Source organism: Canis lupus, chromosome 19, assembly GCF_048164855.1.
Source record: "Canis lupus baileyi chromosome 19, mCanLup2.hap1, whole genome shotgun sequence".
NCBI lineage: Eukaryota > Metazoa > Chordata > Mammalia > Carnivora > Canidae > Canis > Canis lupus.
Window position 1 is genome coordinate 38,381,192 of NC_132856.1, and position 14,956 is coordinate 38,396,147.

At 43.9% G+C, this 14,956-nt stretch overlaps 1 protein-coding gene across 3 annotated transcripts in view; it reads left to right on the forward strand.

Annotated features, from left to right (window-relative positions):
* RFT1 (RFT1 glycolipid translocator homolog) overlaps nt 1-14,956 on the forward strand; it is a 38,215-nt gene that overhangs the window by 7,423 nt on the left and 15,836 nt on the right. For all 3 annotated transcript variants that reach the window (XR_012011942.1, XM_072785901.1, XM_072785902.1), the window contains exons 3-7: nt 192-308; nt 1,545-1,734; nt 2,496-2,597; nt 6,018-6,155; nt 12,506-12,584. Coding sequence is in view for 2 of the 3 variants with exons in the window: in XM_072785901.1 (XP_072642002.1) it covers nt 192-308; nt 1,545-1,734; nt 2,496-2,597; nt 6,018-6,155; nt 12,506-12,584 (626 nt within the window). In the remaining variant the exon portion in view is untranslated. The remainder of the gene's footprint in view (nt 1-191; nt 309-1,544; nt 1,735-2,495; nt 2,598-6,017; nt 6,156-12,505; nt 12,585-14,956) is intronic.

Consider the following 14,956-nt stretch of genomic DNA (forward strand, 5'->3'; position numbering starts at 1 on the left):
TCTGTAGGCACACACTCAGGTGTCCCCTGTTTAGTAACTCTTAGTTCCAGTGGATCAGATAAGTATGAGACCCTGTAAGAACTCACCTCCCTTCAGAAGACTACGTCTTCCTGTCCCTGGCAAAATCTCAGTAATTCTCTCTGTGGGGAAAAAAACTAGAGTCATTATTGATTTCTGCTTTTGCTTTACAGGCTGACACTGCTTTACTCGACCACCATCTTCCTGGCCAGAGAGGCCTTCCGCAGAGCGTGTCTGAGTGGGGGCGCCCAGCGAGACTGGAGTCAGACCTTCAACCTCTTGTGGCTAACGTGAGTTGTGCTTTGGCAGGAGACAGTGTGAAAGCAAGTCTTCTAGGTTAAACAGCAACACTTGCCCAAAGCTGAGTGGTTTCCAGCTTCAGTTAATTGGGAGGTGGGGGTTTGGGGAGTGGTTTCTGGAGACTGAGCATGGGACAGGAAGGAGAGAGCGTCCATGTGGAAGGAGTTTGTTGGCTGTTTTCTCTGTGGATGGCCAGGAGCCGGGAGGAGGCTCTGGGTGGGGGTTTTGGGGCCTGGTTTCTAGTCCTGTTTCTACCCTCTTGGGAGATGGTTTCTGCTGTTCCTGATGCCCATTCTGGGCCCCACTGGGCCTGTGCCATCTTTATTCCTTATCTTTCTTTCCCCCTGTAATCTTTTCTGGGCTTTTAACAACCACTTAGGATTTTTTGAAAGCCTTTTAGGGCTTTCATTATATCTTTTTTCAATTTTGTTAGGTGGATTTCAGTTCTGAGCCTTTTAGAATATTCTTGAAGGCCAAGTACATCAGCTAAAACTTGTAATGGCTTTTTGCAGTTAGATCCCTGCAGGGAGGGCTGGTCCTTGAGGTTGTTTCTCGGTGCTGCCTTACGTAACTCCTTCTTGCCTCGTGGAAATGACTGTCGTAAGGCTGGTAGGTGTTCATTTTATTAGAGGAATGACAGTTAACTACTCAGTCATATTTAAGTGCTCTGTGGTGCACATGCGAAGAGACACTGTGCAATGGACTGCTGCTTATTTGAATGTAAGAGCCAACTGGATACTGACTTTAGTCATTTGAGGTACAAACAACAGGCACGTACTTTCTGGGAATTTTGCTTATCTTGTCAACATAACACAGTGGATAGGAGTGTAGGTTTTGGCATTAGATGGAGATTGGGTCCTGCTTCTGCCCTTGACTAACTGCCCATGACCTTGGCCAAATTACCCAGTGCTTGTCATCAGTCTTGGTTCCCTCATTACTTAAATGAGGATAATGAAGGGATCTTTGTGAGGTGTCCATGGGATAAAGGGGGTGCATCTGAGTTCCTGGCATGTAGGAAGTGCCTTTACTAAGGCACTAATGCTAGTGCTAGCTATTACTAGTGCTAGCTATTCTTATGACTATTTTTTATAGCTATTTTATGACTATTACACTTAGTAGTGCTAGCTATTTTTATGACTATATTTCCTTTCTGTTCAGTGCTACTATTTTAATTTATTTTTATTTTTATATTTAGCATATTAAAAGACATTTTTCCCCTTTTCCAGAGTCCCCCTGGGTGTGTTTTGGTCCTTGCTCCTGGGCTGGGTGTGGTTACACTTGCTCGAAGTGCCTGATCCTAATGTCGTCCCCCACTATGGAACTGGAGTAGTGGTGTTTGGCCTTTCGGCCGTGGTAGAACTTCTGGGAGAGCCCTTCTGGGTCTTGGCACAAACACAGATGTTTGTCAAACTCAAGGTCAGTATGCTTTTTGCTTTGATGGGAAATGTGAAGAATAAGGGAAAGGGTGGTTTCTTAAAAATGTTTTCTAGGAGAGAATGATTTTTTTCAGATTTCCATCTAAAAGGAAATTTGGAAAAAGGCAATATGATGAGTTTAGTTCATCCCCTTGAAATTTGGCAGATGGGCTGGGCTTAAGTTTACCTCTGCTGTATTATTAATGCAAAATAGGTTTACCAATAGGGAAGTTCTTAGTTTAGATAAGAATTTAAGAGGACTGTAAAGGTTTTTCAGATTTTTCTAGTCATTTTATTTTACTTTTTTAAGATTTTATTTATTTGAGAGAGAGAGCACAAGCAGTAGGAGGGGCAGAGGCAGATTCCCCACTGAGCAAGGAGCCTGACACAGGGAGCTCGATCCCAGGACCTCAGGATCATGACCTGAGTCAAAGGCAGATGCTTAACTGACTGAGCCACCCAGGTGCCCCTAATGATTCTGTGTTTAATTGTGTACTGATATTAACCTTTCATCTTTCAAAATATATAATTTGATATGTACAAAAGAGTATATAGGATATGTCTAAATCTTAAAGGATGATAGTATACTGAAGATCTGTGAACTTATCACCCAGCTCACCTAGAACATTATCATTGCTATGTTCTAACCCTGTGTCCCACTCCTGCTGCCAGGGTAACTACTATCCTAGGTTTCTATTCATCATTCCTGTGCATCTTTAGTTTCTAATAATGTAAAGTGCACCCTTTATCGCGTTTTTGCAGGTGATTGCTGAGAGCCTGTCAGTCATCCTCAAGAGCGTCCTGACAGCTTTTCTTGTGCTCTGGTTGCCTCATTGGGGGCTATACATTTTCTCTTTGGCCCAGGTAAGAGTTACAGCTTTTCCCTTTTGTATAACCTATGTTTCCCCATTTGATTTTTTTTTTTTTCTTCTTGTTCCCGTTACTATGTGATTTACATTCACAGTATTCATGCATGTGAGGCAGGCTGGAAGCTCTAGAAAGATAGTCTTGACAGTGCTTTTCCTTTGGCTGTCTATCCTGCTACCAGTGTCCCCAGGGACCTGGTGAGGGCCCCACACTAGGCCTCACTGTCAAACTTAGCAACTCCTTTAGGTGTTCTGTGGGCAAGCCCATGCCAAACTCACCTGTGATTGTCTTATGTTCTTATGGAGGAGGGAAAAAAGTAGTGAAGGGGTGGGGTGGGAATTGAATTGCATGTGTGTGGTTTTCCTTGGATTTCAGTCAGGTGTTTTCAGAATAGGAGGAAACTCTGCCAAGCCTGTTTGGAACTTGGACTGTAGTCTCACACAATGCAGAGCACAGGAACCAAGTCCTGGCAGGCACGCTCTCACTTCCAGCAGCCCCGGCCTCGTTGCCATCCCATGTTCTAGTTCTCGCTCATATCCCAAGCTCTAATGAAAGTACAACTAGAGTACAGTGCTCATTTTAAAAATGAATCTTAAAATTAGATAGTTACCAGAACAGCTTATAGTACAAAGCAGTTTGTAATTTTTCTTAATGTATAGGAAGATAAGTTAAAATTTTTAGTAGTGATTTATGTGAAAGTCTTTCCCGTGTCCTGAGCAAAAAGTACAAATATTTTTGTGAAACACAGAAAAAGTAGCTTTCAAATTAAAATTATGAGTGAAAATTGCTTCCTAAAAGCAATTTGCAAACAGTTGCGTATCTTAGAGAAGTTATTTGTGATTATTTTTGCCATGTTTTATTGGATCTGGAACTACACTTCTATGCATCCATTGTGTTTTTGATACACTCTTCCTAATAGGACAGGAGGCCATGGAGACACCCAGTTGTTGGTTGACTCTTCTTGGGAAAGGCACTTGCATTAGGACTTTCTGATGCATCCACCCAGGATACATCATAGGTCAACAAGGCCCATTCTGAGTTCATTTGCTTTCTTATTATAAGACTTCAGAGAGCTCTTGCCTGGTACATTCTCTGTCAGTGTCTATGTGAGAGGTCTAAGAGCCAATAGCACCTCAAATCAGCAGGCAGTCCCCACCAGGATTCTGGGATTCCCCTTTGTCCAACCTACCTCTTAAACAACATGACATCATATGTCAAATAAAAGAGTCACTCTAGAATATATAAAGAATTCTTACAACTCAACAACAAAAAGACAGACTACCCAAAATTGAGTAAAGGACTTCAATAAGCATCTCTCCAAAGGAGATATACAAATATATAGCCAATAAGCACATGAAAAGATGCTCCATATCATCAGTCATTAGGCAAGTGCAAATCAAAACCACAATAAGATACTACTTTACACCCATTAGGATGGCTGTTATTAAAAAAACAGAAAATAACAAGTGTTGACATGGATATGCAGAACTTAGAGCCTTCACACATTGCCATTGGGGCTGTAACACTGTGGCCACTGTGAAAAACAGATTGACGGTTCCTCAAAAAGTTAAATGTAGAACTGAAGTGTGCCCAGCAATTCCACTCCTAGGTATATAACCAAAAGATTGAAAATATATTCAAACAACTTGTATAAAGATGTTCATAGCAACACTATTCACCATAACCCAAAGGTGGAAACAACCCAGATGTCCATTACCTGATGAATGGATGAACAAAACAATTTATATGTGTGCTATGGAATATTAGCCATAAAAATGACAACGTGCCACAACATGATAAACTTGGAAAACATACTAAGTGGATGAAGCCAGATACAAAAGGCAACCAATTGTATGATTCCATTAATATGCAGTGTCCAGAATAGGCAAGTCCATAGAGATAAAGCAGATTTTGATTGCCAGGGTGTGGAGGAACAGAGAGTGACTGCTTAATGGGCATAGAATTTCCTTTTGGAGTGATGGAAATCTTCTGGAATGAAATAGGAGTAGTGGTTGTACAATATTGTGAATGTACTAAAAGCCACTGAATTAGATGTTTTAAAATGGTTAAAATGGTCAGTGTTGTGTGATATGAATTTTTCCTCAATAAAAAAGGTGGGGGGATTGTTTAGTTAGGATATACTGTATGAAGACTACCCATAGGTTGTTACTATGTCCCCAGGCACGGGTCCATGGGAAGATGAAGGGAAGTGGGGGAAGGGGGGTCGTCTTGTCACAGAGGATGTTGTATCTGGTGGCATGACTCACGGCAGAACTGCTGTGTCTTCTTAAAGGGCCTGAGGCATGAAAGAAGGATGGTGGTTGGGAGCACCTGGGTGGCTCAGCGGTTCAGCATCTGCCTTCAGCTCAGGGCGTGATCCCAGGGTCTGGGATCGAGTCCCACATCGGGCTCCCTGCATGTAGCCTGCTTCTCCCTCTGCCTATGTCTCCGCCTCTCTCTCTCTGTATCTCTCATGAATAAATAAATAAAATCTTAAAAAAGAAAAAAGGGAGGATGGTGGTTCGTGGGCTCTGTCTGCAGGCATAGACAGGGGTGGAGAGCGAGGAGCCCAGATGTGCAAAACAAGGCTCTCCTTTCTCCTTGCTCTGTGCCTTTGCCACAGGAGCAGGCTTAGCATTTCCAGATTGAGGGTGGCACCTGGAGGTCTCCCGTCCTTCCTGAGCTAGTGTGCATTGCTGTTCCCAGCGGGGAGAGGAGGCAGAAGAGAGCTTGTGAAAGGGGCTCTTTGGATACTCCTCCCAACCTGCAATCAAAACCCCAGGCTGTGGCTCCTGGCCAAAAGCCACCCTTTTGTCCTGGCTGCGTGGAGGGAAGGGTGGGCCTTTTTATCACCCCTCACACACACACACACTCTCCCCCATCCTGGAATAGCTCTTGCCCTGCCTGTGCACCTGGCCTGAGAGGAGGGAGCCAACAGCTCGGTTCTGCTTTGTAATCCATGTTTACATGCTTTCCCGAGTTTTTAGAAAAGCCCCTGTCATCTAGGACAGCAAGTCTTTGGATATTAGCACAGGACACACAGGTCCTTGCAGTGTGTGTTGAGGTGGGAGAGTCATTCCTTTGGCCAAAAAAGAACCTTTTGAGAACATATCTGACATTGCCGTTGGTGGTGGCACTAGGGGCCGGCCGTCTGTCAGGGAAATGATGTCCTGCTTGCCCAGAAGACCTGTTCTCCCAGTCTGGTGAAGTGTTTAGAGCACTTTCCCCTGAGATGCCGCAGTGGAGCTGGTACTTGGAGTAGTGCTCTTCTCCAGAGGGGGAAGCATTGCTCACTAGAAGATGCAGTTAATAAAGACAGTTCTATTGCTTGTCTGGCCTTTGTCACATCTCCAGGCATATCTTAATTCTGCCTATATGAAAACAGTGCTGTTTAAATCAATTATTTTCTTTTTTCAGCTTTTCTATACTGCACTTCTGGTGCTCTGCTATGTTACTTATTTCACAAAGTTATTGGGCTCCTCAGAGTCAACCAAGCAGCGGGCTCTTCCTGTCTCCAGAATGACAGATCTGTTACCCAGTATTACAAGAAGTGGAGTAAGTAATACACTCTATCTCTTACCATTTTAATCACAGATGCTGATTATCCCTGAAAGAAGGAAACAATTACTTTCTTGTTTATTGGTATAACAGGATAATTTCATAGCTCATGTTTATTGAGTGCTCGCTGTGTGCTAGGCCAGGGCTTCTCAGCCTCGGCACTACTGACATTTGGGGCTGGATAATTGTTTGTTGGGGGCTGTCCTGTGCCTTGTAAGATGTTTAGCAGATCTTTACTCACTAGATGCCAGTAGCTACCACCTCTCAGCTGTAATCACCCAAAATGTCTCCATGGGAGACAAATGTCCCCCAGGGAACACAACTTCCCCGTTTAGCCCCTACACTGAATGCTTTACGTGCCTGAGTTAATGCTTATACCAACTCTGTGAGGCTGACATTATTATTTCTATTTTAGGGTTGAGGAACTGAGGCTTAGAGACTGTCTGCTCAAGTTGAGGGTCAGCATAAGGGCAGGAGCCTGGAGTGGCTTGAATCCCCGCAGATCACAGGCTGTGGCCACTGCGTGCCACACTCTTTGTTCTTCCATGTCTTGGCTTTTCCCAGGATTGGCTTCCAGCACAGAGTCCGACGCCCTAACAAAGCAGAGATGACTTCCCTGTAGCTCTGTTACCTAGAGTCAGGCCAGTCTTTCCGGTGCCCCGCTTTCCCCTGGAGAAATCCCCTGAGGATTCTAGGTGCTGATGTGTGGGAGCAAGGCATAACCTTTTCCTTCTGAACTCTTCAACTGTCAGTCCATTTGACTTTTATTTCCTGACTCTGGTGGGGTCGTTGCTACTGTCTGTGGCTGCGGAGTTGTGCACGTGATGTGATGCCGCATTGCCTCTGCTCAGAGGCTTTGCAAACTGGCCCACCCACATTCCCCTTTCCCCCTGTTTGTTTGCCGGCTAGATGTGGTGCATGTAGTTGAGGTGAGGCTTCAGCTGGACTTCTCCTTATTCCTCTTTTGTGATTACTTGAGAAAGTAGTGAAGTATTTGAGCTGCAAGTTTTAGAACTTATGGAATCCTATTATACAGCTTTTCAAGAAAGATCAGATGTTACGTAACCAAGACGGATAATTCTCATTTGTTAAATGAGAGTTCTCCATCCTGATCAAACAGATCCCACCTTTAACCTAAATGGACATAGCATTTTGGGATACCAGGTTGCTTCATCTGAAGGCTGAGAAGATAAGGATTTGGGATCACTTCTGCCTGGAGCTTCTGCTGCCTGCATGCAGAGCAGGTCTGAGAGTGCAAGAAAGTCTCCCTCCTCAGTGCTCCCCAGGGTTCATCTATACCAAGCCTGGGTCAGCCCCTGTGCCCAGGAGTATTTTGAAAAGGAGCATTTGGACCATTATTAGAGGCAAGGAGATAGAGGGCAGCGAGGAGAGCCTTAGGAGGATAGGAGGATAGGAGGGCAGCGAGTGTATATTTAACCCAATGGTGGACTTGCAGCTCTGAGCTACAGTTTCCTTATCTGTCAAGTGGGAGAGTACCACTCTCCTCAGGTGCTTGTGGGAGTGGGATGAAATGGGGCATGGGAAGTACTTAGTACATGGCTGGCACAAGTGGGTGTCCATAAGTGACAGCTGATACCGTCACCCCCATGCCGCTGCTGCTTTGTGTAGGAGTAGCTCCACTGGCACATCCTAGTGAGGTGGTGTCTGACAGCATTGGGCTAGGGCCTCAGTGGTTCCATCTGGCATACCCCCCAAAAGTACCCAGACTCATACTGCCAAGACAGAAGCCTTGACTGTGAGAGGGTATGTGTACCTCCTCTTACACAGTGGTGCCATTCCTGCTGACAGCACAGCCCCATGCGGGGTGCTATCAGGGTTACAGACATGTAGGAAGGTGATTGCTGGGCCTCAGGGAGCTTCCTGTATGTTTGGGAGGCAGGACTCTCTCCAGACCTCAGAGTCCTTATTTTTAAGGTGAGATTATTGGTCTGCATGACCCATGAGGCCCCTTTTAAGACTTAAAGAATTGTGAAATATTTGAACTTGGACAAAGAGCCATTTATAATAACTACCATTGCTGACTGTGCCTTGCACTATGCTGAGCACTTTACACAGACTCGTGTGTTTAACCATCATAGTAACCCTGTGAGACATTTGTCTCTGTTTTGCAAATGAGAAAACTGAGATTCAGAGGAGTTAAGTGACCAAACCAACATCACATACCTGATTTTGGACCCACTTCTCTGTAACATGGGGTTACATGGGTTGTGGACTAACCTTAGTCTATGTGTTTAATCTCTGTTGTGTAGTCTTCTGAAAGAAACTGGCTTATTGCCCTAAGTAGTTATTTGTTGACATAACAATTTTTCAGATAGAACAATTCATTATTCAAGTTTATTTTTGTGAAAGAGGAAAGAAATGAGATGAGTCTGAATGCAGTTGATGATTTTACTACCAGCAGCGTGACTCTTGGGAGCTGCTTTGCACACTGGAGGCTCCTTCACACAGAGCTGGTCAAACAGTTACATCCAAAACTGATTTGAAAAAAAAAAAAAAAAAAAAAAAAAAAAAAAAAAAACCTGATTTGACCAAATTGGGAGATAGATTTCTTGTACTTGCAGAATTCTATCTTCTATAAGAGACTTTTTTAGCCTTATAATAAATGATACCTCAAATAATGGCTGCTTTTTATATCTTTTATATTCTTTAACATCTGAGTGATTTCATAGAGATCTGCAAATGTTTAAGTACATCTGAGGAATTTAACACAGCAAGCATGTGATAAGCAGTATTCTGTGTTAAGTACTGTTTCAGGTACCTTGAGTGGGGTCCCCGCCCTCAGAACTTGCATTGTGAAAAAAAAAAAAAAAAAAAAGAACTTGCATTGTGGTGAAGAGATAAGGTATGTACTCAGATAATCACTGTGTGTAGTGTTAACAAAATAGAAGCACAGAGAAAGAACATGAATTCCATATGGGAGCATGGAAGAAGACTTTCTGCAGGAAGCTGCTTTTTTGAGCAGGGCCTTGACACTTGGGCAGGCAGAAGTGAATGTGCATGTGTAGTGAAAATGCACATTTGCCACTGCGGGAAGAAAGAACATTTGCTTGGAACCAGTTATATGCCCATCACTGTCTTGACATTGGGATTGCAGAGGTGACTGCTATACTTAGGTTGGCTGGACAGTGCACGAGGGGAGAGGAAGCAAATGGTGGAAGGAGGTTATGGCCTGCTGGGCTAGGGCCAGGTAGCAGTGGCCTCAGTGTCTTGGAGTGTGGACTTGATTCAGGGGCAGGGGATCCTAATGAAAGTTTTGTGAGCAGTGCTGTGATCCAATTGCCTATGTTGAGGCGCTTGCCATCTGTTTCACATTGAGTGTCTTGTTTTCTCTCATTCAATCCTCATATCAGATCTAGGAGATATGACTCCTTACCCATTTTGCAGATGGGAAAACTGAGGCTTAGCAAAATTAAGTGTCTTGCCCATAGTTTTTACGCTAAGAAGTTGAGAACTGCAGCTTGAGCCTTAGTGTCTGAGCTTGACTCCGAAACCTGAACCCTTCCAGGAGAAGGATGGGCTAGAAAAAAGGTTGGAAGTGAAAAAGCTCATGAGGAGGCAGTGGCAGTTGTCCAAATGAGGAGTGATGAGGACAGTGGGAGGGTGGGTGGACGTGTGAGTGTGGACATAGCTGGGGCAGAGTTGATGGCCCCAGAGCAAGAGGGAGGGGAAGGGGTCCGGTGTGGGATGTATACGTGATACAGGGCAGGACAGGGCCATTGGCTGCAGACTCCTCGGTGACTCCTGTCAGTATGGGAGGCACATGGCTGCTGGACCATCCTGAAGCAGAAGAGTTTGGGAAGGGGAAGACTGACTCACATTAAGCCATCATGTATCCTCGAGTTCTGACTGCATACCTTTCCCTGAGATACTGCCTATCACCTTTTGCCGTCCACCAGTACAGCAAGGCAGTGGAATGGCTTATTGATCAGAGGATTCCAGAGAAACACAGAGTTGTGAAGACCAGCTAAGCAGTACCAACCTAGCTCTTGTGAAATAGGCCTCTTTTGACCTCCCAAGTGATGAATACATTCTAAACAAAATGGAAAAAGCCCAAAACCCATGCTGCTTCTTTTCTACCACTTAGCAGACACCTTGAAGAAGAAACCCAATCTCTGATCAGACTTCCTGCCTCTATGTCCTGAGTGAGCATTTTTGAGATAAGTGGTGTCACCATTCCTTCTAAACTGCAGTTCCATTTAAGTTGAACGCATTAGGAGAATGGAATGCTCCCATATGAGCTTTCAGATCAGATACACTGTCAAGATTACACTCTAGTAAACAACCTTTTTTTAGAGAGCTCAGTCATATTCCTAAACCCATTCACAGACTTCTGGCAAGTAGTCTTCACAAAAGCTCCATGGCCAGCTGTAACTGCTCCTTTCCTCGGAAAAGAACACAGGCACTGCTGCCCAGGCCTCCCCAGAGGACCACCTGGTGTGGGGCGCAGAGTGTGACAGAGAGACTGAGAGAGAGAGCTGCCCACAACTCCCCTGGAGCGAAGGGCGGGATCAGTGCTAGGGATGATGTGGCTCACAGTGCCCCCTAGTGGTGTACTCTGGCGCTCTTAGTTCTGGGGAAAGGAGATGCCTAATTTTCTTTTTCTTCCTTCCTTTCTTTCTTTCTTTCTTTTTCTTTCTTTCTTTCTTTCTTTCTTTTTTCAAGATTTTATTTATTTATTTGAGTGAGAGAGAGGGAGAGGGAGAAACAGACTCCCCACTGAGCAGGGAGCCCAATGTGGGACTTGATCCCAGGACCCTGAGATCATGACCTGAACTAAGGCAGACATTTAACTGGCTGAGCCACCCAGGCGCCCTCATGCCTACTTTTCTTGTACAGCAAAGAGGGGAGATTTACTCTTGGACTAGAGCTCCCAGTGGCATCTACTCCAGGTGCAATGATGCTTTGAGGGCAGCGTGATTTTGGAAGATTCAGGCCTGTTTTCACAGTGTCTAGAAGAAAGGCTCTGAAACCAAGGGCTGAAGAGATTTGAAGACTGAAAGTGACCCTTGTTTTCAAGAGATACTCTACACTTACTGTGTCCGGCCACATGTGGCTTTAGAGCATTTGGAATTGAGTTGGGCTGTACATGCAATGTAAGCACTGATTTCAAAGACTTAGTATGAAAAAAACATGAAATGCCTCTAATATTTACTTACATGTTGAAATGATGTTTTGGATTAAATAAATATATTAAAATAATTTTACTTTATTTTTCTTACTGTTCACTGTGGTTTCTAGAAAAACTTAAATTATATATGTATATATATAGCCTGCATTATATTTCACTGGACAGCAGTGCTCTACACCAGTGGGCTTTGGGCTGAGATGAGGGGCCCATGTGACTGGGACAGGTTCTACATCTGCCCTTCAGGCAACTTCTATAGCTGTAACTGATCTTTTGGAGAGGTGGAATGGGCTTGACCTTTGTGATTTACCCCTTTCCTCCCAAAGAACCCAATGAAATCCTCCCTTTCAAAGTCATCACTTTGAGTTAATAAGAATTTTTCAAAATTCAGGTCCTTGAAATGAAGCACCTAACATAACACCCAGACTAAATATTCTGGGATCCTAGGATCCCTCCATGAGAGAGGAGAGGCCCCGGGGTGCACTGGGGAAGAAAGAAAGAAATCTCATCCAGCTAGCTGCCTCCCTCTTCCATTTTGTGGTCAGCAGTCTGGCTTTAAGACTGCCTACTCTTACAAGTTGACCTCTGCCCTTCCTAAGTGTCTGCTTTCTTCTTACCTTCCTTGTCCTTAGGAAATGGACAGCTTGGGAAGAGCTATATCAAAAGTTCTGGGTTTGTTTTTTTTCCTTTCCTCTGTCATCAGTTCTGAGCGGTTTGCATGACCTAGGAAGCCTGGCTTCCTTTTGAAATACACAAAGTTCATTTATACATTGTGTGAAGGGACCCTGGATGGCTAAATATAGCATTAAGGTGTGGGGTGTATGGAGTAGAATTTGTTCTGCAGCTTGGCATGCTTCAGACATTGTCTAAGGAAGGAGATGACTCTGAGTTGCGTGGGTTAGATATGGTCAGCTTAACTGAGCAGCAAGGGGACAGCACAGTTCCTTAGGGCTCTCAGCAAATGATTCCTGGGTGGGCTTCTTATACCAACACTCCACCTAGAGAGTTTATCTCTAGGACAATGGAAACCCTTCAGGATTTGTCAGGTGCCTTCTATGTGCTTAGCATTAATTGAAAAATTTGTAGGAACTCCCCAACTTGGGATTTAGGGACCAAAATGAGTTTGCCTCTCCTGTAGGATTATTTATTTTACTCTTAGACTTGCAATACCTAGGAGCTTTTGTTTTGTTTTCTCTTCTAGGCTTTTGTAAATTGGAAAGAGGCTAAATTGACTTGGAGTTTTTTCAAACAGTCTTTCTTGAAGCAGATTTTGACAGAAGGTAAGTGAAAAGTCACTCTTAGCAATCAGGACACCATAGTTTGAAAAAGGGGATTCCGCAGAACTACCGATTACCTAAACCCAGGCAACATGCTTTCTGGAGCCCCCTGGGCAAAGGAACCTCAGAAATAGAAGCTTTTTAAATAGGGAGAGGGAAACTGACATTTATTTAGCTTGATAGTGAGGGTCAGTGCTATTGTATAACTTCTGCGGGGTCCTAGTAATGAGGAACAACTTAATTTGAATTCAAGTCTAATTCCCAAATCCCGTGTTTTATCATTTAAAGAGATGTATCATGAAGTTCTATATCAATTAGAGAAAATTTGGAAAATAAAGAAAATTATCTGTAATCTCATTATCCTATTCTAACTTTTTATATACTTCTTCTTTTGAACATTTTTAAAGAACCAGATTTCCATCATTTTATTTTCTTAAATAATAAGATTCACCTGTGTGATAGTTTGCCAGAGTCCCAATTTCTTATGGCTTTCCAGTTTAACAGTGACAGAGCTCTCCACACAGAGGGCTGGCCTGCGGCTGAAAGTACATCTAGTTTTTCTGTGCATGTGTATTGGTTTATTTATGCCCAGCTTTAGTTCAAAGAATGAGATTTGAGGCAGCAAGAAGCTGGTAAAGTTAGTGGTTTCTCTCTGTATAAATTTCATATGTCTGTATATCCATATATCTATTACTGAACGTATTTTTAAATCTTTTCAAAAATTGTCTTTTTAAGAGAGCAAGGGAGAGTGCACATGTGTGTGAGCTGCAGGGCTGATAGCCAGAAAGAGGGAGGGAGAGAATCTTAAGCAGGCTCCATCCCAAGCACAGAGCCAGATGCAGGGCTGGATCTCATATCCCTGAGACCATAACCTGAGCCAAAATCAAGTGTCAGTCGCCTAACCAACCAAGCCGTCCAGGCGCCCCTCAAACATTATCTTTTAATTGTAAAAATAGTATAACCTTGTTTCAAAAATTTTGGAAAATAGAGAAAAGTTCCCTATAATTCTAGCATTCTAATATAGCCATCATTATTATTGTTATTTTCCTTTTTCCCTCTTTATTTTTTGTTAATTATGCTTTTAAAGGGAAATAACTCTTCTAAGCCTCACTATCCCCATCTGTGAGTTAAGGGATGGGATCAGGAGGGGTCTGAGGGCTCCTGAGCCCTGAGAGTGCTTATTTCTAGCCTGAGCCTATATAACATTGCCATTACAAAAGTAGAACTTGTTCACAGGACTTCTGGGGAAAGGGTCAGAAGCCTTTGGAGAGCTTTTAGAGCTCAACTCTAAAAAAAGTTGAGTGAAGGTGCCTTAACTCTATGTTTATTGGGAGCAGGATGTGCTGTTTACTACTGTCTCCCCAATACCCTGCTGGGACTGGCACATGCTTGGTGTTCAACAAGTATTTGTTGTTGATAAAGAAAGGTACCTGTAGTGAAATTGTATATTGTGATAGTTTACATTGTTAGAATAAGGAAAATCAATAGAGGGAATTTGGAAAGGGTGTTTGCTTTTATGTACTTTCTCCCAAAGTTTTAAGAGCAGTTTAAACGAGTTGAGGAATGGATCCAGTCCATGCAATGGCCCTAAATTGGTTGCCTGGGCCGCAGTAGCTAGACGGCAGCAGGTATAAACCAGGCCTGAATGTGGTACCGATTGCTTGCTTGCTCTATGGCTAGACCTTTGCTGGTGTGACAGCAGAGGGCTGTTGGGAACCTCTCAGGGCTTCCGTCTCCATTGCTGTGAAATAAGGAAGTGGCTGGACAAGAGAACATCCGCCCCCCAATTATTTTTTCTCTAAAAACTACAACTCTAAAAAAAGTTGAAACCATTCGTTGTAATAGCAAAAATATAGATGCTGTTACCTTCTGCCCCCACATTTCCTGAACACCGTGTGCCAGGTGCTGAGAATATACAGATGAATGAGTTATAGGCCACAGCCTCAAGGAGCTCATTCTCTCACCCAAGATGCTGTGAGGGGTGTACTTGGAAACATTACTGTCTCTCAAGTGCTCTTGCATTTCCTGGAGCTCTGCTAGGAAACCAGGGACAGAGAAATGAGGGAGATGTAGTTCCTGTCCCCAGGGAGCTTAGAGACTGTGGGAGGAGAGGGCAGTTGTACCAGAGCAGAGTCAGGTCCCTATGGAAAAGCCAGACTAGGTGGCCAGCATGCTAAGAGCCGAGGCTGGGAGCAGGAGGGGCCCAGCCCAAAGCTGAGCAGCTCAGAAGGGCTAAAAGCTGGTCAGGTAAACCAGAGGATGACAATGTAGTTCTGGGAGATGGGGATGAAGTCGGTGAAAGAGCACTAAAAACATAGCACGGGGTCAACTTACAAAGGCGTCAAATGCAGAATTAAGGAACCTGGAGTTTTGCA